The 26583-nt window shown below is 41.2% G+C and overlaps 2 protein-coding genes across 3 annotated transcripts in view; one reads left to right on the forward strand and one right to left on the reverse strand.

The window, feature by feature from the left end:
• Positions 1 to 43: 43 nt before the first annotated feature.
• adrm1 (ADRM1 26S proteasome ubiquitin receptor) lies at positions 44 to 6054 on the reverse strand. 2 transcript variants are annotated; one of them, XM_061058317.1, is made up of 10 exons: positions 5940 to 6054; positions 4170 to 4398; positions 3392 to 3508; positions 2721 to 2931; positions 2413 to 2491; positions 2186 to 2322; positions 1831 to 1962; positions 1481 to 1638; positions 1091 to 1193; positions 44 to 455 (listed from the first exon to the last, which is right to left on the reverse strand). In XM_061058317.1, exons 2-10 carry the CDS (start codon positions 4377 to 4379, stop codon positions 364 to 366), a joined length of 1239 nt encoding a protein of 412 aa, XP_060914300.1. In that variant the 5' UTR covers positions 4380 to 4398; positions 5940 to 6054; the 3' UTR covers positions 44 to 363. The 2 variants fall into 2 exon arrangements, with proteins under 2 accessions (XP_060914300.1, XP_060914299.1); XM_061058316.1 differs by having other exon boundaries at positions 2413 to 2494.
• A 1489-nt stretch (positions 6055 to 7543) lies between these two features.
• dnajc5ab (DnaJ (Hsp40) homolog, subfamily C, member 5ab) overlaps positions 7544 to 26583 on the forward strand; it is a 28370-nt gene continuing 9330 nt past the window's right edge. The window contains exon 1 of the mRNA XM_061058327.1: positions 7544 to 7747. The gene's annotated coding sequence lies outside the window, so the exon portion shown is untranslated. The remainder of the gene's footprint in view (positions 7748 to 26583) is intronic.

Here is a 26583-nt window from a genome sequence, read left to right on the forward strand (position 1 = left end):
TCAGTGTTTCTTTCTTTTCTGTAAAATAAGACAGGAAGTGAGCTGGTTTGGTTTGCAAACTGTGATGTTTTTTTATTAAAGAGTAAATCACCTAAAAAATAGCCTGAAGGATTAAGCACTGTGGTGTGAGAACAGAAAGAAGTTAAGGCTCATCTCAGTCATACAACAACAAAGCAGAGCTGTTTGGTCAGCTGTCACAGTAAGAACAGCTCCGCTTGAACCCTGTGCTGTGTCGTCTTTGGTGCAGGAAAGTGAAAGACAACATTTAACAGAGATGGGGAAAGAAAAGGTACTGAAGTGAGGTTTAAAAAAAGGAATCACAGATGTGGTTTTTTTTCTGTTGAGGTTTGGCAGTTTGAGCTCTTAATCCAGACTCATGTCCTCGTCGTCCTCCTTCTTCTTCTCTTTGGAGTCTCCTTTGCTGCCCTGCATGGCTCTCGCAAACGCCTCCACATCTGACAGAGACACAAAGCACGTGTTAACAAACAGCAGAAGAAAGAAGGTACATCAGACATTAAGGAAACATGCTATGTTGAAGTGCTGGCTTCTCTGACAACAATGCAGCAGCCAGTATGTCCTCCTTCTAACTTTAGATTCTGCTCTGGATTTGTTTGGACCAGAGAAGGTAGGCACTTTTAAGACCCCCTCACACGGCCGTTTTGGACGCCCCTCGGTTTGCCAGATATGAGAGCAGTTATCAGGTCAACAGGTGTTGCAGCGATGGAAGCGGGCAAGAGAAGTGGTTCAGATAGAAGTGATTGTACCCGACCTAAAAAGCCTCTGCATGTGTCTAATAAGCTCCACGAGCAGAAACGTGCTCAAACTAGGATCAATATTGGAGATGCTTTTTGAAAAATGGAGAGAGGTTAGAACGCAGAAAGGTTTACAGACCCATGCAGAGCTGGTTAAACACTGCACCAAGTGAGGGTGAGCGAGCAAGATCAGTGTTTTCTGAATCAAACTCGACCGCTTTGTGGAAACGGAGCTTAGAAAACACACAAATAAAAGGTAAGATTCCTAAGTGTAATAGGTCTTTGTTTTGTTAGAAGAAATACCCCTTCTGTGTTGTGTGCTTGTCTCTGTCTCTTACCTCCTTTGTTGGCAGCATCCACAGCGTCTGCCGGCAGACCAAACTGAGTCAGGAGAGGACCGAGCTGCCCGGAGGCCAAGGCACTGCTGAACATACTCATCGCCTGGAGGGAAGGAGGAATCAATCACAGTAACCAAAGTTTACTCAACACTGTTTGCAGGAAATAAACAAACATAAAACCTGATTTATTTAACATGGGTTATAAAAACTGTCACCAGATAACATTATATAACTCAGAAAATGTTCCAACACTTCAAACTCAGGCCTTTTTTGTTGCTACTTTTTTGTCTTTTGGATAAAATTTTACCTCCACTTCAACTCTAGGTCTAGAAAACAAAGCTTTTTAACAGTGCTCTTTGAAGTAGCGCGTCTTGTAAACTTTTTGGTTACCTGCTGGAACTGAGGAGAGTTGATGGTGTTCTTGATCTCGTCAGCGCTCTGAGGTAAACTTTCTCCACTGGGGAGGAAAGGCAGCAGCCTCTTCTGAACCTCAGCGTTAGTTAGGATGGGAGCCATCATCTCCGGGGTGCAAACACTCGCCAGGTCCACTACCGAGCAGGAGAGGAGTCCCGTTAGTCATATTTTTATGTAACACTGCTCGTTTCTGTCTCCTTTGTTGTCATTATTTTTAGCATGTTTCTCCTCTTGATATCAGACCTTTAACTGATGCTGCTGTTCAGTGCATCAAACCAGAAATAAACAAAAGATTTCTACTCAAAAGTAAACCATGCATCACTCACCTGCTGGTCCCTGAGCAGCTGAAGCCGGGACATTCATGGTAGCTAGGATGCTCTGAAGGTCACTGAGCTGGATGGGCTGGTGGGAGGTAGGACTTCCCACAGAGGCTGGGACCACCGGAGTCTGAGCCGAGGCTGAGACAGATTGAAAATGAAATACATTTAATGAAAAAAGCGTTGATTTAACGTCAGCTTTACTTGATGTGTTTCCTGCTGAAGGACGATGTTGTTATGACGGCTTCAATGATAAATGTTTCTTACAATGTTTACCGCGGTTGTTTTAGTTTCTTTTACAATCATTGTGCGTGAAAACAGGAATTATTTCCAGACAGGTAATGAGGTGCTGTACTTTGTTTACCTGGTGTGGAGGGGGCCACAGTAGTGGGCGAGACAGCCGAGGCAGCAGGAGTCACAGGGGTGGTCGGGGCCTGAGTGGAGCTCAGTCTGGGGGCTCCGCCTGAGGACGGAGTGGCTGCTGTTGATTGGCTACGAGAGCTGAGAAAAGAGAGAGTTTATCATGTTAGTATTTACTATGTTTTATATCTGTGAAGAAACTGGTGATATGTGTGTTGTGTTCTCTGTCACCTGGAAGAGGAGCTGCTGGTGGCCGGTCCTCCGCTGCCCAGCAAGTTGGCGAGTCCTGGTCCTGCTAGAGCTCCCAGACCTCCTTAGACGAACACAAACAGATCAGAAATGGTCCCAAATGACCTAAGACTCTCGTGTTTGAGCTCAATTTCACCTCATGGTGATATAAAAATACAGACTAAGAGTATAAATATTTAAAACCCTAAGAAGTTCAAGTAAGCTGCCCGTAAACAAACATCCTCATGGACATTTCTGTGTTGAATGTCAGGAGTTAAACATGTCAAAGAAACATCTTGTGGAGCTCTCACCCAGTCCTCCCAGTCCCGTTGGTCCGATCAGCTGCATCAGCTGGTTATGGCTCATGTTTCCCAGCAGGTTCTGCAGACCTCCTTCTCCTCCGAGTGCAGAGAGTTCATGGCCGCTGCCGCCTCCGCTGCCCGGAGCTCCAGGGATCGGAGGATTGTTCAGAAACTCGTTCACCTTACGACAGTGTTCCTCGTCTTTGTCGGTCTTTGGCTCCTGTTTGGAAAAGCAACATTTCCTTTAAATGAAAGCTTAATATTTCACAAAAAAAGGCTTTCCTGCTGTTTGGCTGAAATTGAACAGAATATCTGTAAACAATCATTTATGGTGCTTTAAAGATGTGGCAAATTAGAAAGAAAGCAGCATCTAAGGACAATCCTTGAGTGAATAAATAAATTGTATTTTATATGTTGAAGTTCTATGACATTATGTAGGCTGTAAAAGTGTTCTAATGCAATTAATTCCTCCAGACTGGGGCAGATGAAAAAGGCATAAATGTTAAATGCTTATCTGCCTGACAAGTACACTGATTACAGCCATGCAAACCCTGTCATCAGGAGTATGATTACATCATCCCCTCTACTCACTTTCCCTTGATTTAGCATACATCTGCCTGCACACAAATGACGTACGGATGTCACGCATTCACGAGTAAAGTCCACCATCTTCCACTCACCTGCATCCAGAAGAACAGTCTTTTGGACCCGGCCTTGAACTTCAGCACGTAAACACGTCCGGTGGTGCACTGGTTCACCCGCTTGAATTCACAATCATCGGGGAAGATGATCAGGTCCTAAAAGAGAGAAAGGCACAACATGAGACATTCAGAGAGACAGAGGAGGGGGGGGGGAGAGAAAGGATGAGACTTGCTTGCTCTATGGAAGCCAGGCTAAATAAGGATTTGATGTATCAGCATAGCTTGAATGAAAATTGTTTGTATGCATCGAGAAAAAAGACTGAGTATTTTTTTTCTGTGTGCAGGACTTGTGCCTCTGTCCTGGTTTTACTGGTGGTATTTGTGGAATGTGCAACATGTCTAAAGATAGCAACAACTTCTGTCACACTGAGTTTTAAACATAGTGTGATCAGACCAGCTGTCACAGTCTCCGCTGATTTTCTCCATGGGACACAGAAGATACTAAAGGTCTGGCATTCACACATACAGCTCCTGGAAATATCAGGAGTTGTCTGCAAGTGTGAAAGCCCCAAACGTTTGAATTGGTTGATGCTTATAATACAAATGTTTCTCTTTTTAACCTTTTTTGCTTTGTTAAAGCGTTAACAGATGAAATGATGGGATGCTCCCTGGCTGAACCAAAACCCTCAGCACAGAGACCCTCAGCCAGCGATTGGAAATCATAATTTGTTAAAATGTGCGGGGTCTCCTCAATTAGGACCCCTTGCTTATAACAACACATAAATAGCTTTGCATTAAGGCAAGAGATGCTACTTACATCATCAACGTTCCCAGACGTCCTGTCCTTCCAGCAGAAGTGAATCAAGGAGTCGTCGGACTGCTGGATGTACACCGAGCCCTTCCTTTTGTCCGGCGTCACTACATTCCCCTTCAGGGTCATTTTACCTGCACGAAACTCGACCAGGTACTTGCTGGAGCTTCCCCTGGAGCCGCTCACCAAGCTTGGAAAGAGAGCGCCTGACGACATCTTTAGATCTCTTTGTGAACTGAAAGAGAGAAAAAGGATGAAAACTCTGCAAGACTGTTCAAGTGTTTTTCAGTGACAAGAATATAAGAAGCTATAAATTGGTATATAAATGGCAGTTGGGGGGGGTGTGTGTGTGTGTGTGTGTGTGTGTTAAAGGGAACACTTTAAAACCAACTTTTCAACTGCTGCTCTCTACTACTCTTTATTATCAAGTCTGTCATTATCAGGAACACCCAGGACTCGGATCACTTTCACCCATCATTGACTCCCTGAATCAGTTATCTTAAATTAGATGTCTTAAATTTGGGGCGGCAGTAGCTCAGTCTGTAGGGACTTGGGTTGGGAACCGGAGGGTCGCCGGTGCGGACCAAATATGGAAGTTGGTCTGGTAGCTGGAGAGGTGCCAGATCACTTCCTGAGCACTGCCAAACCCCCTCCCTGACACTGACACCCCCCCCCCCCCCCTTGAGTGTCACTTCCTTTGCACTAGATTGTTTACATTACTCTGTTGCTACTAATCATTAGAGATGGGACCGATCCGATCTTATATCGGTATCGATAACTGATGTTACACTCAATATAGCATTAATAGTAGTATTAATTTGGTTGCTTTTTATGACTTTTTGTCACAAAACTATAGTGGACATGTATGTTACTTTAGCAACCACCCCAAAACTTTTTTTTCCTGACTCATATCGTTGATAAACTTTAACATGAAGTTGATTTAATTTGGTTATTATCAGGTAATCTGGGCAGAGAATAAATAGACTGTATAAAACAATATAACCGTTATATCCTGTGAGAGTTTACTTTCTCTTTAAATTTTATTTACCATTTTGTTTTGTACCTTTTGCACTATTTAGAATTTATTGCTGTAAATATTATTTATCTTATTTTACCTTATTTTATTTATCTACCGGTATTTTACCTTATTTTATATATTTTCCCTTATTTATTTTCCCTTATTTTATTTTATCTATTTTGCCTTATTTTATTTGATCTTATTTTACCTTATTTTATTTTATCTATTTTACCTTATTTTGGTTGTATTGCACCGTGGGACGGAGACAAACGCAATTTCGATTCCACTGTATGTCTGACATATTTTGAAATTGACAATAAAGTTGATTTTGAAAAAAAAGCAAAAAAAAAAAAGAGTATGACATTTAGCATTCAGTAGCTAACGGTTTAGCATGACACAAATTAAGTCTTACAGATCTTTTTTTTTTAATAAAACGTTATGCTCTACAGTTACATGGAGACTGCTGTTTAAAGCAAAAGTAGTTTTATATCGAGAGAAATGTGTTTAACTAATAAAAGACGAGCTAACAACAAGCTAGCTGCCGTTAGCCGTTCAAAGTTCTGGCTATGTCATGTTAGCATTCGATGCTAACGTTAGCTCATGACGAAGCTAAAGCTCCGAGCGACAAAGGCCAAAGACTCTACTCTTTTTTTCTGTTAACTTAAACCATTTAAACTTAACGCTTTCGTGCAGTTCGGCTCTAAAAGATCAGCTTAATGTTGAACTCAAATGAAATAATAACAATAGTTTTTAAATACCTGAATTTGTACCAGAAGAGTTTCACAACAACTTTTTCTTCTCTTCTCGTTTAACGAAGCTCGCGGTGCGTTCGCGTGATGTATCAACAATCGGAAAAATGTGTTTCCACTTTGAAACTTCACTTGAATGAAAAAGGGAGGTAACAGTAGTACCAACGCTTTAAAATGTCGAAGTAAAATTTGTTACTGGAGTTTCTAAATTGACAAATTAAATTAATTATAATATTGGAGCGATGATTGGTGTTCATTTTTATTAGATAGATAGAATCTTTATTATCATTGTATACAAGGACACAACGAAACTTTGTTAGCAGCAATCTTAAACAGCAGCGTTTACAACAACAACAACAAAAATATATTTGTGGTGATATGAAAGAGAAATATGCAGAAGTGGCCAGAGCAATTGCTGTTCAGTGAATGAATGATAATAATAATAAATAAATAGACAGTTATGGTGACTGAAATAATATATACAGTTATTATTTTGCAGTGACTGATTAATTAAACAAATATAAATATAGAGATATAGTGCAAATAAGTGAAGTTATAGTGCAGTGACAGAGTATATACAGTTATTATTGTGCAGTGACTGGATGAGTAATAGAAATAGAAATGAATATTAATTCATGTTCACCTAATATGTAAAGCTGTAACCGTTAGTTGTCACATACAGGGACATAGGGATATGGATTAATGTTTGCAGCGCAGATGTTGTTTCCATACTACACATTTAAAGTCAGTGTATATCTGAATAACAATAATGAGCATCATCATCTTCATAATAATTTTATTTATATAGCACCTTTAACGAACAGAGTCACAAAGTGCTTTACTTTACAGACAGATAACAACATAAACAATATACAAAACAGATTACACAAAATCAAGTCTAAACAAATAGGTCTTAAGTTGCTTTTTAAAAGAGTCGACAGTGTCAACAAAGGCAGAGAGTGGTGATCTCAGAAGCAAAGACTCCCCTTAGTCTTCAGTCTGGAGTGTGGGACCACCAGCAAACCCTGATCAGAGGACCAAGAGATTTGTTTGGAGCAAAGCTGGAAAAGTTCTGTGAGGTGGGCCAGTGCCTGTCCATGCAGGGCTTTAAAATCAAGAATCAATCAATCAATCAATCAATCAATTTTTATTTGTATAGCGTCAACTCATAACAAGTGTTATCTCGAGACACTTTACAAAAAGCCTATCCATCATGAGCACTTTAGGAAAGAATAAGAATTTTGAATTTTCTCTAAAGTTAATGGAAATCCAGTGTAAAAAAAAAAAAATAACAACAAAAAAAAAACAGAATTGAAGTTAACTTATTATATGTGACCTTTTGTAGGACCTGAATAAAACATATATATAAAACGGTTAAGGGATGATAAAAACAAAAGAAAATCAGACAATTATTATGAGGGTTAAGGCACAGAGAGGAAAAGAAACGCCTAGATTGCGCAGACACAGAATAAGGGCTCTCCTACTCCTAATCCCCCGATCTCTAAATCAATTAGACAATCCGTGGAGCTCATGAATGCAGCATGCCTAGACTTCCGTGTTGATTTCCTGTACCGTCGTGCGCAGATGATGAGTGGGCGGGACTCTTCCCCCCCGCCGGATTGACAGCTCGGTTCCCTCCCGGAGTAGCCGTTAGCTCAGCTCCGTGACTGCAGCACTACCGGCGGAGGCTGTTTGAATGGTATAGCGGCGGAAAGCGGAGCAGAACTGAACTGGGATGCTGTAGTGTTGTAAAATAAAATAACTTACGCTTCACTCAAAGGAAGAGAAGAAGCTACGCAGCCGGAAGTTGGAAACAGGTAAGAAATGGGGCTAACATTAGACGGCTTTGCTGCCCTTGGATTAGTTAGCGAGCTAAGTGCTAACTGTCTTATTCGAACCAGACTCGGCTAACAAACATGGATGCTGTGTGTGTGTGTATATATGTGTGTGTGTGTGTGTGTGTGTGTGTGTGTGTGTCCCTTTGATGCGGTGCCTGGAGATTATCCGCTTTAACCACGGTTTGATTCCCAAGCTGACCGGTATTTTCTAGTTCGGTTGCCAGGCACGAACCGAGAGCCCACCGGCAGAGCGATGTCAGGCGGACATTGGATGCTCATCCCGGGGTGTGATATCGATCATCATCGCTCCTAAACGTGCCTGATTTAGTGATTAAAACAGTGAGGAGACATTGATTGATTTATTAAATTTATTTCAGACATATCAAATAAAATCAAACATATCAAAAATACAAAACAAAATGAAAAGCACGAAAATACAATAAACAAAAAACAATGTTCAAATTATTTCACAATAAAAGAAAAAGAAAATTACATATATTCAATTGATATGCCAGAAAATGAGTAGGAAGAAGTATAAAACTTATTTAATCCTACCCCTTTTCCACAGCTCAATAATTTATATTTATTAAATTAAATTAACTTTCTGTGTTCCTTATAATCTCTCTCTATATACAATCTATATATATTACTATATTTATGATACTGTATTTGGTATTTATAATCCAATGATTTTCCATACATATATACAACTTGATATACTATGATTTTTTATCATTTCTATATTTATACAATCCATATATCTATATATACATATCTATTTGTACAATTTGATGTACTGTATTTACATTTTATATATTTATACAATCCTTATATCTTTACAGTTTGGTACAGTATGCTTACAATTATACATTTAATACAATCTATATCTATATATATATATCATCACAGGATAAATCCGGTGTTGTGTCGAGAAATGCATCCCTGCAGAGAATAGCATGCACCTCGCAGAAGTGTTAGAAAACGGTATAAATCGTCTTCCTGTGGGCAAATATGTGATGACAAAGTATGTGAAGTTTATACTTGATAAACGTTAAGAGTCCGTATTGTTCTGTAGACTCAGTAGAAGATGCATTTTCTTTAGCCTGCGTAAATATGACCTGCAAACAGTGTTTGACTCTAGAGTTTATGTAGAGGAAATTTAAGGGTGGATGCAAAATAAGACAGCACAGTATTTTAAGGTTGAATGTTTAAATTCGGCATTGTAGAAGTTGCGTTTGCCATATTTTGAATAGTCCTGCAAGGTGCGCATGCAATTCTCGGCAGGGATGTATTTCTCAACATAACACCTGATTTGCAGTCTGTGTGGCCGAGTGTGCTCGCCTCTTTCTGTGGAAGCGTTTCAGAGACAGGTGCAACTTTTTCCTGTACATGTTGGTTAATAGCACGTCTGCAGAATAACCAGGCTATTTAGGATCAATAACTAAGTGGTCTGAAATATTTCCATTGTGTGGGACTGTTCCTATTATTGGTGTGCTTGCGTCTAGTGAATCTGAAATAGCTGGAGGAGAGGCTCTGCCTTTTTCTGGAGTGGCAGATGGTGTTACTCACTGGCTGTGTGTGAGGCTGTGTGACTGTGCATGCATGTTAATGTTTATGGACAACATTTTCATGATATAAAATACTTAATCACACAGATGCAGATTTGGCTCTGATCAGGCAGCGGTTATGTTCTTGTTTTTGATCATCAAAGTTTGGCAACATGTTCCATCCAGAACTTTTTTGGGGGGGTCATTGGACCAAAAATGATGCATTATGCATTTCTCAGTTTTGGGTTTTAAAGGTATTTTTGTTTTGGTTTGCTGATCAGTTTTGAAAGTCATTCCTTTGTTGGTGCAATTTTAGTGAATTCCATTTTATGACAGATTGTGGATTAGCCTGCACGATAGGAGAAAAATATATACGATGTGCAATAACTTTGTTCAATATTCCGATAACAATATGATTTCTGAGAAATAAACAGAAATACAGAGAGAATATTAGCTGTAACTCAATGTTTCTCTCTCTCTGCTGTTCTCCATGTTGTACAGAACACCTATAAATCCTTTTACAAAAATGTTTTTTTCTCTCCACTTAATTGCCAATAAGTCAATCAATCAATCAAGCTTTATTTATATAGCTTATAGCACATTTCATACAAATCAGATGCAATTCAAAGTGCTTTACAGCGACTTAAAAACATGAAGATAAAAAACATAAAATAGTGACAAAACCTGGTGTGGTATCATAATGGTGCATCTGTATTCACTCAGCCAGACAGTTCAGTATGTTTAAAGTCCCTTTAGTTCAGCCTTAGGCCAAACTAAACTTAAGTAGTAACAGATCACATGTTATCAGGTTTAAAACACGATGTTAATACTGATAGTTTCACTGACTTTGAAGCACGACCCTCTACAAACGTCATGTCTGAATCAGCTTTTTTCTAGGGCATGTCCAGGAAGCGTTTCACCAAATCATGTCATTTTTCTGACTCAGCTGGGGTCTTTAGGGTGTGAGCGGGGGGCTGGCAATGTTGGATGATATCACCAGGATGATCTCTGGTGGACGCGGTCATCAGTGAGTCAGAGAGAAGCGGCCAGTCACATCAAATCAGGTTACACCTCGACAACAGAGCAGCAGTAGTAGGTCAGAGGGGAGATTATCATCGCTGCCACTCTGCAGACACACTCAGATCTAAACATGGACCAATGACATATAATATAACTAAAATTTGATTTATTTCTTACCCATGTTGTCTGAGATTGTCAAGTATTTACAATATCACAAAGCAGATATTACCAAATGAAACGTCTGCAGCTGCAATGCCGAGTTTATTTGCAGATTTTGTTATTTTTAGGTGAACCTTTTTCATGCACTTATTAGACATTTGACATTCAATACTACAGGAAAATCAACTAATCCTCATTTAAGTAGCTTCTACCACAGAACATGTTGAGTTTTAGCCTGTTGTTGATTAAGAGTCTTATAGTTTGAGCTCCATTAAAACCATTTTAGACAAATTTAAAGCGCATATATTTAATAAGCCTAATGCAAAATCTGATCGATGGATTATGAAGTACTAATAACAGTTGGTAATGCATTGGCATGTGTATACTTTCAAGCAGTTCACAAACCCTACAAGGACGGATTTGACTTTTATTTTCAGTGTTTAATAAAAACTTGATTAAAGATAACTGCGCAGCATGTTCATCCTTAAACTTGTACTCACTGTGGTGAAGTGTTTCCTGCCAGAGTGTCTCTTCATGACCCGTGAAAACCTAAAATTATCCCCCAGCTGGGAGCGCTCCTTTGGCTCCCTGGTATTTGGTTTTGATATTTGTATCCTCGCGTAGAAGTGTGACCGGGTTCGTATTCACTCGCTGACATTAGAATCAGAAAAGAGAAGATGACTATTACAGGATCTGAGCTCCACAGAAGAACCACTCGACTCATGAAAGATTTATCCTCATTTTCCAGCCCAATTAATGAGCCAGAGACCAGCCCAGTTAAGTGTATTTTTATACCTCAGATTCTTATTCCAAATGTAGTTTAAACAAAGTATTTCTTAGAGAAAGAGAAAGTAGAAAGTCCTCAGATGGGGGGGGGGGGGGGAACTAAACGCTGATGTTGTACTTCTTGTCACACACAAGTCAGTGACATAACAGGAAGATGTTAAAGTCAGGGTTGGTCATTTTCTCCAGAAACACTTTTTAAGATTTTGGTGTAAATTGTCTTTAGGTCCTGACAGAAATTAATAACTCATGTTCTCTGAAAGAGGAACAAAGAAAATCCGTCATCTGTACCTAAAACTTTGACCAATGTCTACCACGAGGTACCAATCCGATGAACCAATCACACGCCTCCCTGTCTCCCTGCTCGTTCTCTACACCTTGCGTGCACTAGCCCACACTCAAAGAGCGTCACCGATGACGGAGTTTATACTGTGAGTTTGTCGTTGGCCGTTGTGAGTAGTAAAATAGTCATTTACATTTTTTTACATGTATTGTGATAAAGTTTACTTACAAAATTCTAGTTATGCATGTTGCAGATTTTTACAGGTCCACCTGACTCGTCCTTCATGTTCTCATTATAAGTACTAAAGCATCTGTTTGGTTCTAACTTTGAATGTATATGTTGGTCATAATCAGCAGCTTGCACAGACGACCTGTAACAGCGTAATTGGCATTGGACAGTCTGGTCAAAATATACCAAGTCATAGAAAAGAGAACAGTGCAGCCTCAGTTTTCTGATTTGTGTAAATGAATATGTCCTGCATTTGAGTAGGATTAGGACAGATTTTTGAATACAAAGGGTCCTGAGTCACGAGTAAACCATTACAGTTATAATCCCGGGTGCGTGGTCAAATGCAGGTCTCCTCCGTATACGCTCAAGACATGAAAATCTGTTTGATAACCACCAACAGCAACATTTTGTAAAGTCTGAGCAGGGCTGGCAAAACTTTCCATCGGCTAAATTTTGCCAATAATCTGGAGTTTAAACACTCAAACATCTTTCAATAAAATCTTTCAAATTGAAGCCAATCAAGAAAAATAGTGCAATTTAAAGAACAACTTTATCTTGTTGTTTGGATTGTTTGGATTGGAGTTAGTAAAGTTAAAGGAAGAATGTCGGACATTTTTGATCCAATAGGTGTCGCCCTTGAGCACCAGCATGAAACCAAAACAAACTGCTGTTTGGCCCCACCACAGCTATTCTGAAGCCTCCGCTCTTCTCCAGAGACACACCTCCAACCCCTCATGTTCACACGGAGGAGTTATCAAACGGAAAGCATCATAATTAAGCTCCGTTAAGTGCAAGCCGCGGACACAATTTTCGTTTGCTCGAGCTGCAATCACCTGTGTCCTGCATTGATGTGTTAGCATGCTAATGTTAGCGCTCTGTAGTTAGCTCGTAGCTTCTCATGTAAATTGACACAGAATGATCGTGATCTAAAAACGCTTATATGACATTTAAATAAGCAGTGAGTATGTTCTTCTTCTCTCTAGTTCTTGGACAACAACACAGCCAGCGGGACTCGAGCTTCTCCCTCATTGCAGACAGTCAGGACTCAGAGACACATTTACACAGGAGAGACTTCAGTTCTGATATATTGATGTGTAACATGTCGCACATTCTTTCAAGTGTCAAGTTAGTGATAGTTCAGTGTGACATTCTCAAAGAACAGTGGGAGGGTACAACATCCAGGTAAGCTCAAATATCTCACAATCACAAAACACCTTAGATTACATTAATTGGAACAAAAACAGCATTGATAAGTATTTCTGGCTGCAAATAATCAGGATGGTAAGCTGATAACTTCAAAAATGGGAAGCAGCGGCTTCTGGAACCTCGTGTCATGAGCGTGTCCTTGGTCCTGTGATCTGGAGTCACACGGGTCTGTCAGATATTCACCTTCACTTTCTCTTCTCCTCTGACATCTTGCTGTCCGTCTCGAGCTCTTCCTCCCCCCCTGAACCTCCCTTCTTCCTCTCTGTCTGTCTGTCCGTCCGTCTGTATCCCCCTGACCCAGCTGTCTCCCCTCCGCCTCCCCTCTGTCACTCCATCTTCATCATCACGCTGTTTCTCTCCGTCAGTCGTCTCTGACAGTGTTTCCACATGAATATATTCTGGAGGATCCTGAATGAAGTACAAAGATCCTCGGTGACAAAAGAGGCTGTGAAGTGACATTTTTCACTGCCAATGTGTTAATTGTGTTAAGAAACACTTTGATTTTATCAAGATGAAAATGTAACTATATTTTTAGAAGTGCTGCTTTCACACCTGAGCTGACGTGGGGGAAAGAAACACTGCACTGTGCTGGTCCAGGCTGTGAGGCGGGGCCCTGATGCCACCCTCATCGAGTCTGTTTTTGACAGTTTGGTGGGAAACATGCACTCCAGTAGCCTGCTAGAGGTCATTTAGAAGGGCTCTGGCAGTGCTCCTCCTATTACTTGCACAAAGGAGCAGATGCCGGTCCTGGTTCTGGGTCGGTGATCTTCTATGGCCCTGGGAAGCTCTCCTCGTGTAACTGCCGGTTTCTCCTCCATGATCTGGAGACAGCAAACCTTCTTGTGACACATTAATGGATGAAACCTGAGTGACGTCGCCCATCTGTTCCTGCATGGGGCTCCTGAGGCTCATCAGCAGCAGCCGCCATGTTGGTAATGCTGTCTCAGTCTAACTTTCAGTCAACCTAACGACAGGCTGAGAGCTGGAGCTGAGGTGGGTTTTAAACCTCCTGACAAACCGTTACATCGCGCCCACCTGTCAATCATGTCAGCTACGAGCCTTGCTCTGGATAACGTGTCGTTCATAAAATCAAAACAGATATGTTACAAAAAAGTCATCCCTGTACATGGTGTTTGCCCATGAGGACAATAACAAATCAGACATGTATTGTTTTTTGCACCAGGCTGTAAATATGTTAATTTCTGTCATTATATAGTGTTTTTTTTTTTTTTTACCCTTTTAGTAAATAGATGTTGACAAATGATTTTCCGCCAGCTAACAAAACAAACACTTAAGTGATTATTTTAGCATTTTCCTCCACTGAGCATTTAAAGACAGCAACTTCTGCTTATTCTCACTTTTGATCAATCTTTGAATATTTTTTCAGAGCCCAAACCGAAGTCGTCAGATTGTTTCATCTCTCCAACCAAAAGACCGAAACTCAAAAATGTATTATTAATCATGACAAAGACGAGCAGAAAATCCTTGAGAAAGAGATTAAAAAGAAGGTTTTCATTATAAAGTGAGTGGAGACAGCACTTCTTCATTGTTGTAGACATCACTGTATTTGCACACATAGCAGAGTACAGTCATTACTGCTCTGTTAGCACATGTGTCCATTGAGAAAGCTCCTGCAGCATACTGACAGACAGCTGATGGACATTAGCTAATGAATTGGATTGACTTTTTGCATCTCAGCGTCCTCTTACCCAGATGTAGGGACTGAAGGGAAAGCAGCCCGTTGAGGAGACATGTTTCCTAATGTGTGTGTTTATTTATTTTTTGTATATAACTTTTGCTCTTGCAGTCGGCCTCGTCTGCCCTTTATGCTCATGTTTGATTTCAGTTCCGCAAAAGAAGTCGGGCTTCTTACTAAGATCAAATAAGTGCTGACTACTGAATGGTAGCGTGATTCTCCTTTTTAAGTATCAACTGAGAGGCAGTTTCACTTCTGAATCAAGAAGCTTCATCATTGATACCAAACAGCAGGCGTCCTGAACACAGTGCATGCACGCAGAGTGCTGCAGGGTGGAAATTTAGCTTCCCCTCTGTTTCCCTCAAAAAAAAAGCAAGTTGGTTTTTGATTCTTTCATATTTTGTTCAGCAAGATAATCTTTCACAAATAAACCTGCTCTGCTTTAATGTAATCTCCAGAAGTCTACAAATGATACAAACAGTCAAGTGACTTCAACTGTTACACCACTGTGGTTCCAACTTTTCTTCTACAAATGCATTTTTCCTTTTAGTCTACCATGAAATGAGTAAATTGGGTAGTTTGAGATGGATTGACTGCCATTTTACACACAGTCTCGTTTTCACTCCGTCGGACGCCGCGTCCTGCCTCACTGGGTCCGTTTGTGGAGCGTGAGCCCAGTGGAGCGCAGCTATGATCAGCTGAACACACATCACAGGAGAACTACAAGATCACACGGGAATAAAGAGGAAAATGTGCAAACAACATGTTGCTTTGTCTTTCTGAGGATGATTTGTTGTTCATTCGGTCGTTATGTTGACAAATTGATGGAATATACGATCAGGAGTCTGTATGTTGTTTTTTGTTCTGAAATTGAATGAACGCTCTGTCTTCTTGTCTGACTTCCTGTCCGACTTACTTGATCTGTTCTGTCCAGCTTGGCATGTTCTTGCAGCGAGCGCCGTTGCATCGCAGCGTATTTGAAACGGAGCAGGCATGCCATGCTCCATAGACGATCCGCGTCCCTCGCTGTGGAAACGGGCTCATTGGCAGCAAACGGTACCTTAGGGCGCTGACAAACTGAAGCATGTATGGAGTATGTAAATACTGGCAGAGGGCCTTGTCGATTAGCATCAAATGCCCAACATCTGCTGAAGTCTCATACAGCCACTTGTTGGCGATCGCTTTTTGTAAATACAAGTAAACGCTTTAGAAATGAGTGGGGTATTAACAGACGGATTTAATTTCTTAGAGCCAAATGAGAAAATCTCTTAAGCTTGTTATTACAACAACCCTTCCAGGCATCTACAATCCATTAAAAAGAAATCAATGACTTACAGATGAGGCCAAAAATGCAAATGTGTTTCTCTCATTCAGGACTCAGCATGCACTCCATGCCTTAAAAGACCGAGAATCATAAAAGCCAAATTCCAAATATATACTGGGCCTGTTCTGGATGTTTTTAAAGCCTTACAAATCACACCACCTTTCTTAGAATAAGGCAGAGATTCTCAGAAATCCCCATGTTCTCATGACAACACTATCTTCCATCAACATTGGCCTTGTTGTGTTTTCAGAGGGTTTAAAGACATATTGCAGTTTATATCCCTGTAACTCCACTTGTGCAGCTTCTTTCTGTTTCCTCTGCGGCCGTCGTGTTTTTGTCCCTGAAACAGGACACGAAGAGGAAGTCGTTCTTGTTCTTACTCCCGTATAAAGCTCTGATTGGCTCAGTTGTTCTTCCAACCAAAAACAGCAGGAAACGACTCGCCGGGCGGTGACTCAGCTTTAGTGTCATTGTTTTGCATGTTGGGGATGAGGAGCCAAACATAAAGGGGGGGGGGAAACATCCGAAGCATTCTTGTTTAATAATGGAAAGCTGAGAAACTTTTGGAAGTGAATGAAAAGTGAGATGAGTCAGTGGTCGGTTTCCTGTTTTTCCATGTGTGTAGCAGCTGTGTTTACTGTGTCCGTCCTGCCGTAAAGGCTTTCATTACAATCTATTGATTCAGAGGCAGGGCGACATGTGTATGTTTGTAACCTGATCTCAGTGAACAGAGAAAGACGGTCTTTTAATCTCTCATTGTTTGATTTTTTTAAGCTTCCTTTTTGTTTTCACTATAAGAGGACAACGACTAACATTAAACGTCATCATCAGTTATGACGGCATTCATTTCCTCTGCTCACTGCGGAAAATAGTGATAAAAAAGTGGTTGTATTGTCCTAGAGCTCAATTCAATGCCTACAAATTGAGTTCAAAAATACCAAGTGCATCCAATTACCAGTACCACCCGACGCCCCTGACGCCCAGCCTCCACTATCGGACTGTGTCGTCCCCTAAACCACCGCCGTCCTCATTCCTGCACGGCCTGCTCCGACCTCCACCTCAGCTGCAAGGAAGTGTGGACAACAGGAACGTGAAGAATACAAAGGAGAAATCCTTCCTGCATATTATCACATATGGTCTTTTTGTAAAGCATCTCAAGATAACACTTTTTGTGAATTGGCGTTATACAAATAATGATTGATTGATTGAATTAACCATCACATTATACATGGAAAGCATTGATTTTTTAGATTGTGTGTCAGCAACTGCAACGATTGCAATCTAACAGATGTCAAGTGAGTTTAAGTTTGGATCAAATCACCTCGGCTGAGTTTTTTATTTGAATTTTTGAAATATTTTTGGGGCCATTTTGCCTTTACTGGATAGGACAGCTGAGGAGAGGCGGGAAATGCTGTGATTAGAGAGACATGCAGAAAAGAGCCGATGTCAGATTTGAACCCACAGCCGCTGTAGCCTCTGTACTTGTGGCACGCGACATAACCGCTAGTCTATTGACGCTCACGACCTCAGCTGTAGTAAAATAGCTTTTAAATACAAACATGCAACTCATAAAAACCTCTTCTCTGAATCAGTAGTTAGGTTTACCAAATGTCGACATTACATGGATTTGGCACAACAAACATCGGATACTGACATCGGTTCATGTCTCATTATTTGCTGATGTGTCGATGTCTGTCAACAGGGCCGATATCGGCTGATACAGATGCATCGGTGCGTCCCTAAAATACATATTTATTTCATGTCCATGCACTTCTTTTTTATCTTTGTACTTTTGTATATCTGTATTTGCTATTTTTATGTTTCTTTATACTGTTGCTGTTTGCACCGTGTTTTTGAGAGAAACCATTTTTCTGTATGTCCACCAGTACATACAGCAACACTGACCATAAAGATGATTTTGACTTTGAAGAGGAGATATTAGTTTATCATTTATCATCACTGATCACCTAACACCTTCCTACTCTGTAATGATCCTCAGTTATCCTCTTGAGTCAGCTGATATGAGGCCTGTGAGTAAATAACTCACTTTGTCTGGTGGTTGTAGAAGTGTTTTTATCTCCGTTATGAGAGCTGTATTGATAACAGCAGACAGGAGTGGTGGTTGAATTCCCGGCAGACCACTTAGAGATAAATAACTAAGCAGATAGAGAGAGTGGAGCTGAAGAGGATGTGTGTTTTCCAGTGTGTTTCAGTATCTACTGTTAATGTCTCCTCCTTAGAAATGGAGCAGACAGCATTTATGAACTGTACTTTTTAATATGTAAATGAGCAGGGACTATCCTCCTATCTGACAATTCATGGGATGCAGTTATTGAATAATAAATGATATCCATGGAGGACTAAAGCAGTCTGAAAGGGGGCTAAACAGGGCAACATCCAGAGGAAAAGGAGGGGAGAAAAGGAACTAGTGTTTAAGTCAAGACCACACTAACCAAGACCAAGACATACCTGAGACCAGAGAGCTCCAAGACCAAGTCAAGACCAAGACATTTAGGGATCAAGACCGAGTCAAGACCAAGACATTTAGGGATAGAGACCGAGTCAAGACCAAGACATTTAGGGATAGAGACCGAGTCAAGGCCAAGACATTTAGGGATAGAGACCGAGTCAAGACCAGGACATTTAGGGATCAAGACCGAGTCAAGACCAAGACATTTAGGGATCCAGACCAAGTCAAGGCCAAGACATTTAGGGATCAAGACCGAGTCAAGACCAAGACATTTAGGGATCCAAACCAAGACAAGACCAAGACATTTAGGGATCCAAACCAAGACAAGACCAAGACATTTAGGGATCCAGACCGAGTCAAGGCCAAGACATTTAGGGATCAAGACCGAGTCAAGACCAAGACATTTAGGGATCCAAACCAAGACAAGACCAAGACATTTAGGGATCCAGACCGAGTCAAGGCCAAGACATTTAGGGATCAAGACCGAGTCAAGACCAAGACATTTAGGGATCCAAACCAAGACAAGACCAAGACATTTAGGGATCCAGACCGAGTCAAGGCCAAGACATTTAGGGATCCAGACCGAGTCGAGACCAAGACATTTAGGGATCCAGACCGAGTCAAGACCAGGACATTTAGGGATCAAGACCGAGTCAAGACCAAGACATTTAGGGATAGAGACCGAGTCAAGGCCAAGACATTTAGGGATCCAGACCGAGTCAAGACCAGGACATTTAGGGATCAAGACCGAGTCAAGGCCAAGACATTTAGGGATAGAGACCGAGTCAAGACCAGGACATTTAGGGATCAAGACCGAGTCAAGACCAAGACATTTAGGGATCCAGACCAAGACATTTAGGGATCCAGACCAAGTCAAGACCAAGACCATAGGTATCACTGAGAAATCCTCATCTTGTGTGCTGTGGGCGTGTCACTTACTTAGACCGTCATCCTGAAGGTTGCGGCCGTAACCGGGAAGTTATTTGTTGTCTGTAAGGGGTTTCTAAAATAAAGCTGATCAGTGTTGGTCTTGATCTGTTTTGATTTAAAGACCGGAGTCCGCCCAGTCTGAGACCAAGACAAGATCGAGTAAAAATGCTTTTGATTCCGAGACGAGAACGAGACCTTCAAAAAGTGATCTTGAGATTTCCAGCACTACAACATCACAGGGAACTAAAGTTTAGAGAAAGATGAGATCAAAAAGGAGGTAAAGTTAAGAAAAGGGGAAAGAAAGTGAAAGCTATGAGGTGAATTGTTGGTGGAGGTTGAGAGAACAGCAACAACTTGTTATCCGAGAGTGAAGGAGGAGAGGGGGAGAGTTTGGCTGACACACTAATGAGGAAGTGATGACAAAGGTGTGTAGCAGAGACACGACGAGGAGGAAATGTGATGATGGCAAGAGTGATGAAGGAGAAGATGTTGCAGATACGATGAGAGGCAGCAGCTGTACTCTGCGCTCCATTTCCTGCACAAAATGATTTGACATGAAAATAGACGATGATGATAAAGTTACCAACATTTTGTAATCACTGTGTGTGGAGTGTGTTTGCTTCCAATTTCAACAAGATTACATAATGATAACAAATATGGCTGCCTGTGACTGAGTATACATTTCTATAATCTGTCAGCGTTTGCGACTCACGGCTTGTGACTGTCACCTTGTGTAGATGGTTGGTCTTGTTTTTAATGGCACACTGAAGTCAAAGACAAATTTCTGTGTATCACATACAACAACTATTTAGCATTTTATTATAATCTCTTTATTTTTTTGGATGGATCGATTAGTTGTTTGGTCAAACGATGGTGATAAACATGTTCATTTTTTCCCAGAAGTCCAACCTCAAATGTTGTGTTTGGTCTCCAATGTAAAGAAATTCAGGTTGTGGAAGGAAAAGCCGGAGGTATTCACATGTTGGATAGCTAGAAACAGAGAGTTTTAATGTTTTAGGCCCCGTGTCCACCTGGTGTTGGTTTTTTTTCTGAGCGCCGGTGTCTTTTTTATTTTTATTTTTTTTAAATGAGTAGAGAGCGTTTGCAGCAGCATGAAGCGGACACCTCCCAGCGTCTTCTTTCCAAGCGCTCTGCCTTTTGTGTTTGGCCGCTCCGAGCGCTCAATTTGAAATCTTTCAACTTTTCTGAAAGGCGCTGTTGACGTCACTAGCGCTCTTTTCCAAATGTATGATATTACCTGTAGTTTTGTCTCCTAAGGATTGTGTCTGGTACCCACATCCTCTTTGCTCCGTGTCTGATCTGGAAATAAACAATCATAAATATAAAACATGCAGTAAAACGTAACTGAGCCGTGTCGGTCATACAGCAGCCGTTGTCAACAGACTGTTGTCATAGAGACAGGACAGACATGCAGCGATTTTCTTCTCTTCTTTTTTGCAAAAGTTTCCATCATCACGTCTTTGTACATTCATAAAGATTCTGCAGCATGATATCGGTGTCCCAGTTAGTGAATTCAAATTTGCACGCACACACAGCGCTGCGCTCCCCGCTGGCTCAACTGATCCCCTCCTGCCTCTGTAACGCCTCTGATACTACCTCCAAAGATGGTTTAGAGTGGGGTGGGGGGGGGGAATCACCTTCAGATCGAAGGTGGCGGGAATATCGCGGCTTGTCACTTTAGTCTGAAGAGGGTTGAGAGTGCTAACATGCTTCACTACTTTGTGACCAAGTTTCTCAGAAATCTTCTGACTGAATTTTTGTGTTAATTCCAGTGCTTTAGTCTGGGCATTAAAATAAGTAGTAACTGTAAATCTGACATCACTCAAAAGGGGATAATAAGATTATTGGTCTCTCCCCTCTACCCCAGATATTTCTTATATAAAGTTACATGGTGGTCTGCTCAGAGAGGAGGGGGGGGCTTTGTCTGTAGATTGGCCGAGGTCGGAGTAGAGGAGGTTTAAAGTCAGACTACATCACCAAGATATGGAAGAACTTCACTTATAGTCTTCTGTCTAATCGGACACATTTACACTCCTACAAGATATGACAATAATAAAGGCACATCAGCTGCACAGTATGATTTAACCCTTTTTCATTCCTGAACATTTCTAGATAATTTCAGGTCAAGCTGTCCCTGAAACTTACCTGTTCACATATGCACCTCGTATAAGAATAAATGGCAGACGATGAAGCAGCGCCTGACGATATAATAATAGATTGTGCATTTACATGTCGATGCAACTCATAGTTGAATGTGTTCAGTGTCAACGAGTGAGTCGTAAATAACAAACTGGAGAGCAGAAGAGAGTATGAAGCTTCTTTATTACGTGCTCGACGCTCACCCCTGGTCCCTCAAGTGACATAAACCTGAACGTCAGAACCCTCCCTTGCTTGCTAGTGTTGAATTTTCCTGCTTTGTCTCACCTTGACTTCACACAGAAAGGGGCTGGCAGGAAATGTTCTGGGTGAAATTTGGGTGAAAAAATCCACAGCTCATACATGCAACCTGAACATTTTGGGAAGTTTTCAGGAGTTTTGTGCAGCTTTAGATCATCATTTGTGTCACTGGAAGCAATATATCTCCTCACAGGGTTTATCATGATCTCAAGTCATTCCCTGAAAATCTTTGCCCAAGAACAGTACTGACCAGGGGCATGAAACGGATTCCTGCCATGATTGACAGAAGGGGAAACAAGGTCTAAAACGGCAAAAAAAATCCTAAAGATTGAGTCCAGCCTAACTTGACCTAGTACAGTAGTGCTGTGTTGTTTTGACCTGGCATCAGTGTCTAAGCTACAACAGAGGGTTTGTTTTGAACCAGTAACCCAACAGTCAAGTAAAAATAACACAACTGGGGCAAAACACCCCACTGGTACTCCTGGGTTAAATTAAACTTGGGTCTATTTTTTTCTAGCAGTTTTTTTTAGTGTGCATACTGAAGAACAGCCAGTGATAGAAGCAGATAAGAGGAAGGTGAAATAAAGTGCAAGATGCGTCATGCACTACCTGCAGAATTAACATTCGATTTTCACTTTCTGTACTTCATTTTGGAAATGCATGGTGTGTGTGTGTGTGTGTGTGTGTGTGTGTGTGTGTGTGTGTGTGTGTGTGTGTGTGTGTGTGTGTGTGTGTGTGTGTGTGTGTGTGTGTGTGTGTGTGTGTGTGTGTGTGTGTGTGTGTGTGTGTGTGTGTGTGTGTGTGTGTGTGTGTGTGTGTGTGTGTGTGTGTGTGTGTGTGTGTGTGTGTGTGTGTGTGTGTGTGTGTGTGTGTGTGTGTGTGTGTGTGTGTGTTCCTGCGTAGAGCTTAGCTGGTGGCTGGTGTTGGCAATAAGACTGAGTAATGATCCATATCTTCCCTGCTGGGCTAGTGAGGGGATCAGCTCAGTTTAAATGAAAGCAGAGTCGTGTTTTTAAAACACGATGAGTTCTGCTGTTTTATTATCTCAGGAAAATAAGAGCTCAAAGGTAAAACTCAGCCCTCATGCTGTTTCAGAGAGGTTTTTGTGACACACCTTGAAGTCCTGATTTAATGAGGTCATCATTTTTAACAACTTTCTGTTTCCAGCAAGCCATTTTAGGAGAAAACAAATGTGTCATTTGTGCAGAGTCTCAACACAAGTAAGTGACTGAGACTTTGTTTGATGCTTTTCAACTTCATATGAACTATCACTCAATCAGTCCCAGTTTGCAGTCCATTTAAACGCTGATAGGTCTTTTGTTGGAACAGGAAGAAATGCAATCTTCTTTTGAGCTACAGCACTTATTTTAGTAAATAAGAAACACTTTGGTGTTCAGTGGAGATCTGATCTTACATCGGTATCTGGTCCGATATTGGTTGGGCACTCTAAACATTCTCAACTCGTACAGTCTCACTTTGAAGACGTTCAGACTGAACTGTAAGAAGTGACGGCAAATCATCTCCATGACGACGTTCAGACGAGATGGAGCAGCTCCTTCTATGTGATCAAAACAAGTATAACTCTTACACTTCAGATTAAAAGATTTAATTTGAAAAACCTGACTGCTGTTGCTGCTTCCTGTTTGTATGTGAAGACAGCACAATGCATACAATGCTGGGTTTACTACAGCTTTGTGTAGCCTCATAGATCAAACCAACAACAACAATAACACTGTTAGTTACGATATAAAAATATCTGTACATCTCTTATCTGAATCGGATCAGATAAGAAGTGGATCGGTGCATCTCTAGTGTTCAGCAAATCTTCCCTGGATAAAAAAGAGCACACACACATGAACACACTTATCCCATCAGGACTAGCATACAGATGTGTATTTATGCTAAGGTTACACTGCAGAGTGTGTGTGTGGTCATTGTGTTGACACAGTATTTTGCTAATTCAGTCTTCACAAAGCCAGGTTTCTAAATGTACTGTCAAACTGAAGTTGGTGATTCTATCCTTGACGGCTTGAAGCGAGTTGTTTTTCAGTTTTTCACTTCAAATTTCATCTCATCAGGGAGGACAAAATGATGACAGTTCACTCGTTATACTGGCTCAAACTGAAACAGAAACCTCTTCTAGCATGTTTGGCACTTGGCTTACACCGGCTCTCTGATCAGAGCTCAGATCACTTTGAGCTGATTCATAGTTCCCTCTGATGAAGGCTCTGTACAGATGAGCAAAAGCATTTTATACAAGCCAAATATTAAAAGAGATGTGACTCTACTCGGCCTCTTAGAGAGTTAAACTAAATATTCCTTTCACTATGAATCAAAGGAGAGTATTGAAAGATTGAGAGATGCTCCTTTTTCAATCTTTGAAATACCTCGAACATATTTTGGACATTTTGGTTCTGCAATGAATCACAATCAGGGCCAGCTTGGTAACAGGTTGTGTCAGTTTTGTGGTCAGTTCTTATAACAATAAGAATGTGTGCCGCTCCTCGAGTTTGTTTTCCAGGTTAGAACATCAAAGAGCAAATTGAAACTGCGTCGACCAACAATGAAATCGCTCCTTAAAGAATGTGTTTCAGAGCCCCGCCTCTTTTCTCTGCAGTGTGTTCGGGCTCGCTGGCAGAGCTTCTGAAAACCCTCAAACATCCACACTCACACACTCACTCACTCACTTCACTTCCCTCCGCACACAAAGCCTGCAGCTGGTTAATAATAGCACATGATTTGTTGCAACATGATGGACAAGTGCTCTCTGCAACATATTCCGATGTGCTTCGATCGTTTTCCTCCATCGTTCCTGGTTCCAAAACTATGGCGTAGGATTTATGATCATGCTGTATACAGAAGTTTTAAACTTTAAGCAGACCCTCTCGTTTATTATTGTTTTTGTTTTTTTAAATCCAGCTGCAGACATGAAGTCAGTGAAGCAGCCACATGTTTAGCTCTTATTCAGGCTGGTCGATTTGTTCATTCAGTGCCTGTTTTGACCTTATGTTGATAAACTGATGGGATCGGGAGTCTGTAAATTTGTGTTTTATTTTGAAATTGATGGATGCTATGTGCGTTACCGTGTCTGTTTTGTCTGTCTGAAACTGTATAACCTTTCCCCTTCCATGTTGTTGCTTCTCTGTTACTCGTCGTAAGATGACTGGAAAGAAACAACAGTGTAGAGCTTAAATCTGGCAAAATGAAAGTTGACCCAGGGCCTCTCCTCCGCTGATGATTTGAATAGTAGAGTTTTAGCAGGGAGTTGTGGTTCAATCAATAATGAATATGAAAGAACATGGAAGTCCTTTTCTTTACATATGAAGGATAAGCTAGAGCTGAGCTGAGAAAGCTTCATTAGCATGGATTCAAATAACAGAAAAACTTCAATGCAAGTGTGAGAGAAAAATATGTGAGCCATATGTTCATCTTTTAAAGGTTATAGTGAATCAGCATGTAATTATGCCATTAAATTGTTGAATTGATTTGAATTTTCCAGGTTTGAAAGGAGCGATATGTAACTCTGACCCCTAGTGTTTAAAATGGGTACTGCAGTCTAAATTCTAAACATTGTAGAGAGTTGTCTCTTCCCCCCCCCCCCCCCCCCCCCCCCCTCCTCCTCTCTAGAGTGGATGCTCACACAGGTCACCATGTGGTGGACTCTGAAGCTTCAGTGTTTATCCAGCTCTGCATGGGTCTGTAAACCTTTCTGTGTTCTAACCTCTCTCCATTTTTCAAAAGCATCTCCAATATTGATCCTAGTTTGAGCACGTTTCTGCTCGTGGAGCTTATTAGAAACATGCAGAGGCTTTTTAGGTCGGGTACAATCACTTCTATCTGAACCACTTCTCTTACCCGCTTCCATCGCTGCAACACCTGTTGACCTGATAACTGCTCTCATATCTGACAAACTGAGGGGCGTCCAAAACGGCCGTGTGGGGGTGTGTCTTAAAAGCGCCTACCTTCTCTGGTCCAAACAAATCCAGAGCATTCAGGAGCAGAATCTAAAGTTAGAAGGAGGACATACTGGCTGCTGCATTGTTGTCAGAGAAGCCAGCACTTCATCATAGCATGTTTCCTTAATGTCTGATCAGATAGTAAGATACCTTTATCATTTCAGTCAGTAGATATCTGACAGATTGGACCTTTTACGTTGTCAAAATGTGCATAAAACAGGCTTTTCCTGCATGTTATTGTGTATACTAATATACGTATAATATATTTTCCAGAAAAAAAATGTTGATTGTTCCATTTAAGACAGGATTCTCTCCAAAATCTTACAGTGGACAAAACTCATTAAAAACTGAGCATGAAATTGAGCCTCAGGTGTGGAGCTAACACACACACACACACACACACACACACACACACACACACACACACACACACACACACACACACACACACACACACACACACACACACACCATATGTTGTCGCCCTTGTAACGGCCAGTTTACCTTACACCTCCTTACACTACCTTTAACGAGACTACATCTGATTGGTTGTTGGCTCAGATGGGCAGAGACTTCGCTTTAGTGTCATGGTGGTGGTTGTAAGTGATTATTTTCCACACACACACACACACACTCACACACACACACACACACACACACATACAAGCACAGTCTGTCAGTGTGTCGGTAATCCCTGGAGTATGGATGCATCAACCTCATTGGTTAATCCGGGTCAGGTGGTGGTGAATCTGGGTTGTGACTGGTTAATCCGAGGCAGGGTAGTGGGCAGGATTT

This window comes from Labrus mixtus, chromosome 15, assembly GCF_963584025.1.
Source record: "Labrus mixtus chromosome 15, fLabMix1.1, whole genome shotgun sequence".
NCBI classification, from domain to species: domain Eukaryota; kingdom Metazoa; phylum Chordata; class Actinopteri; order Labriformes; family Labridae; genus Labrus; species Labrus mixtus.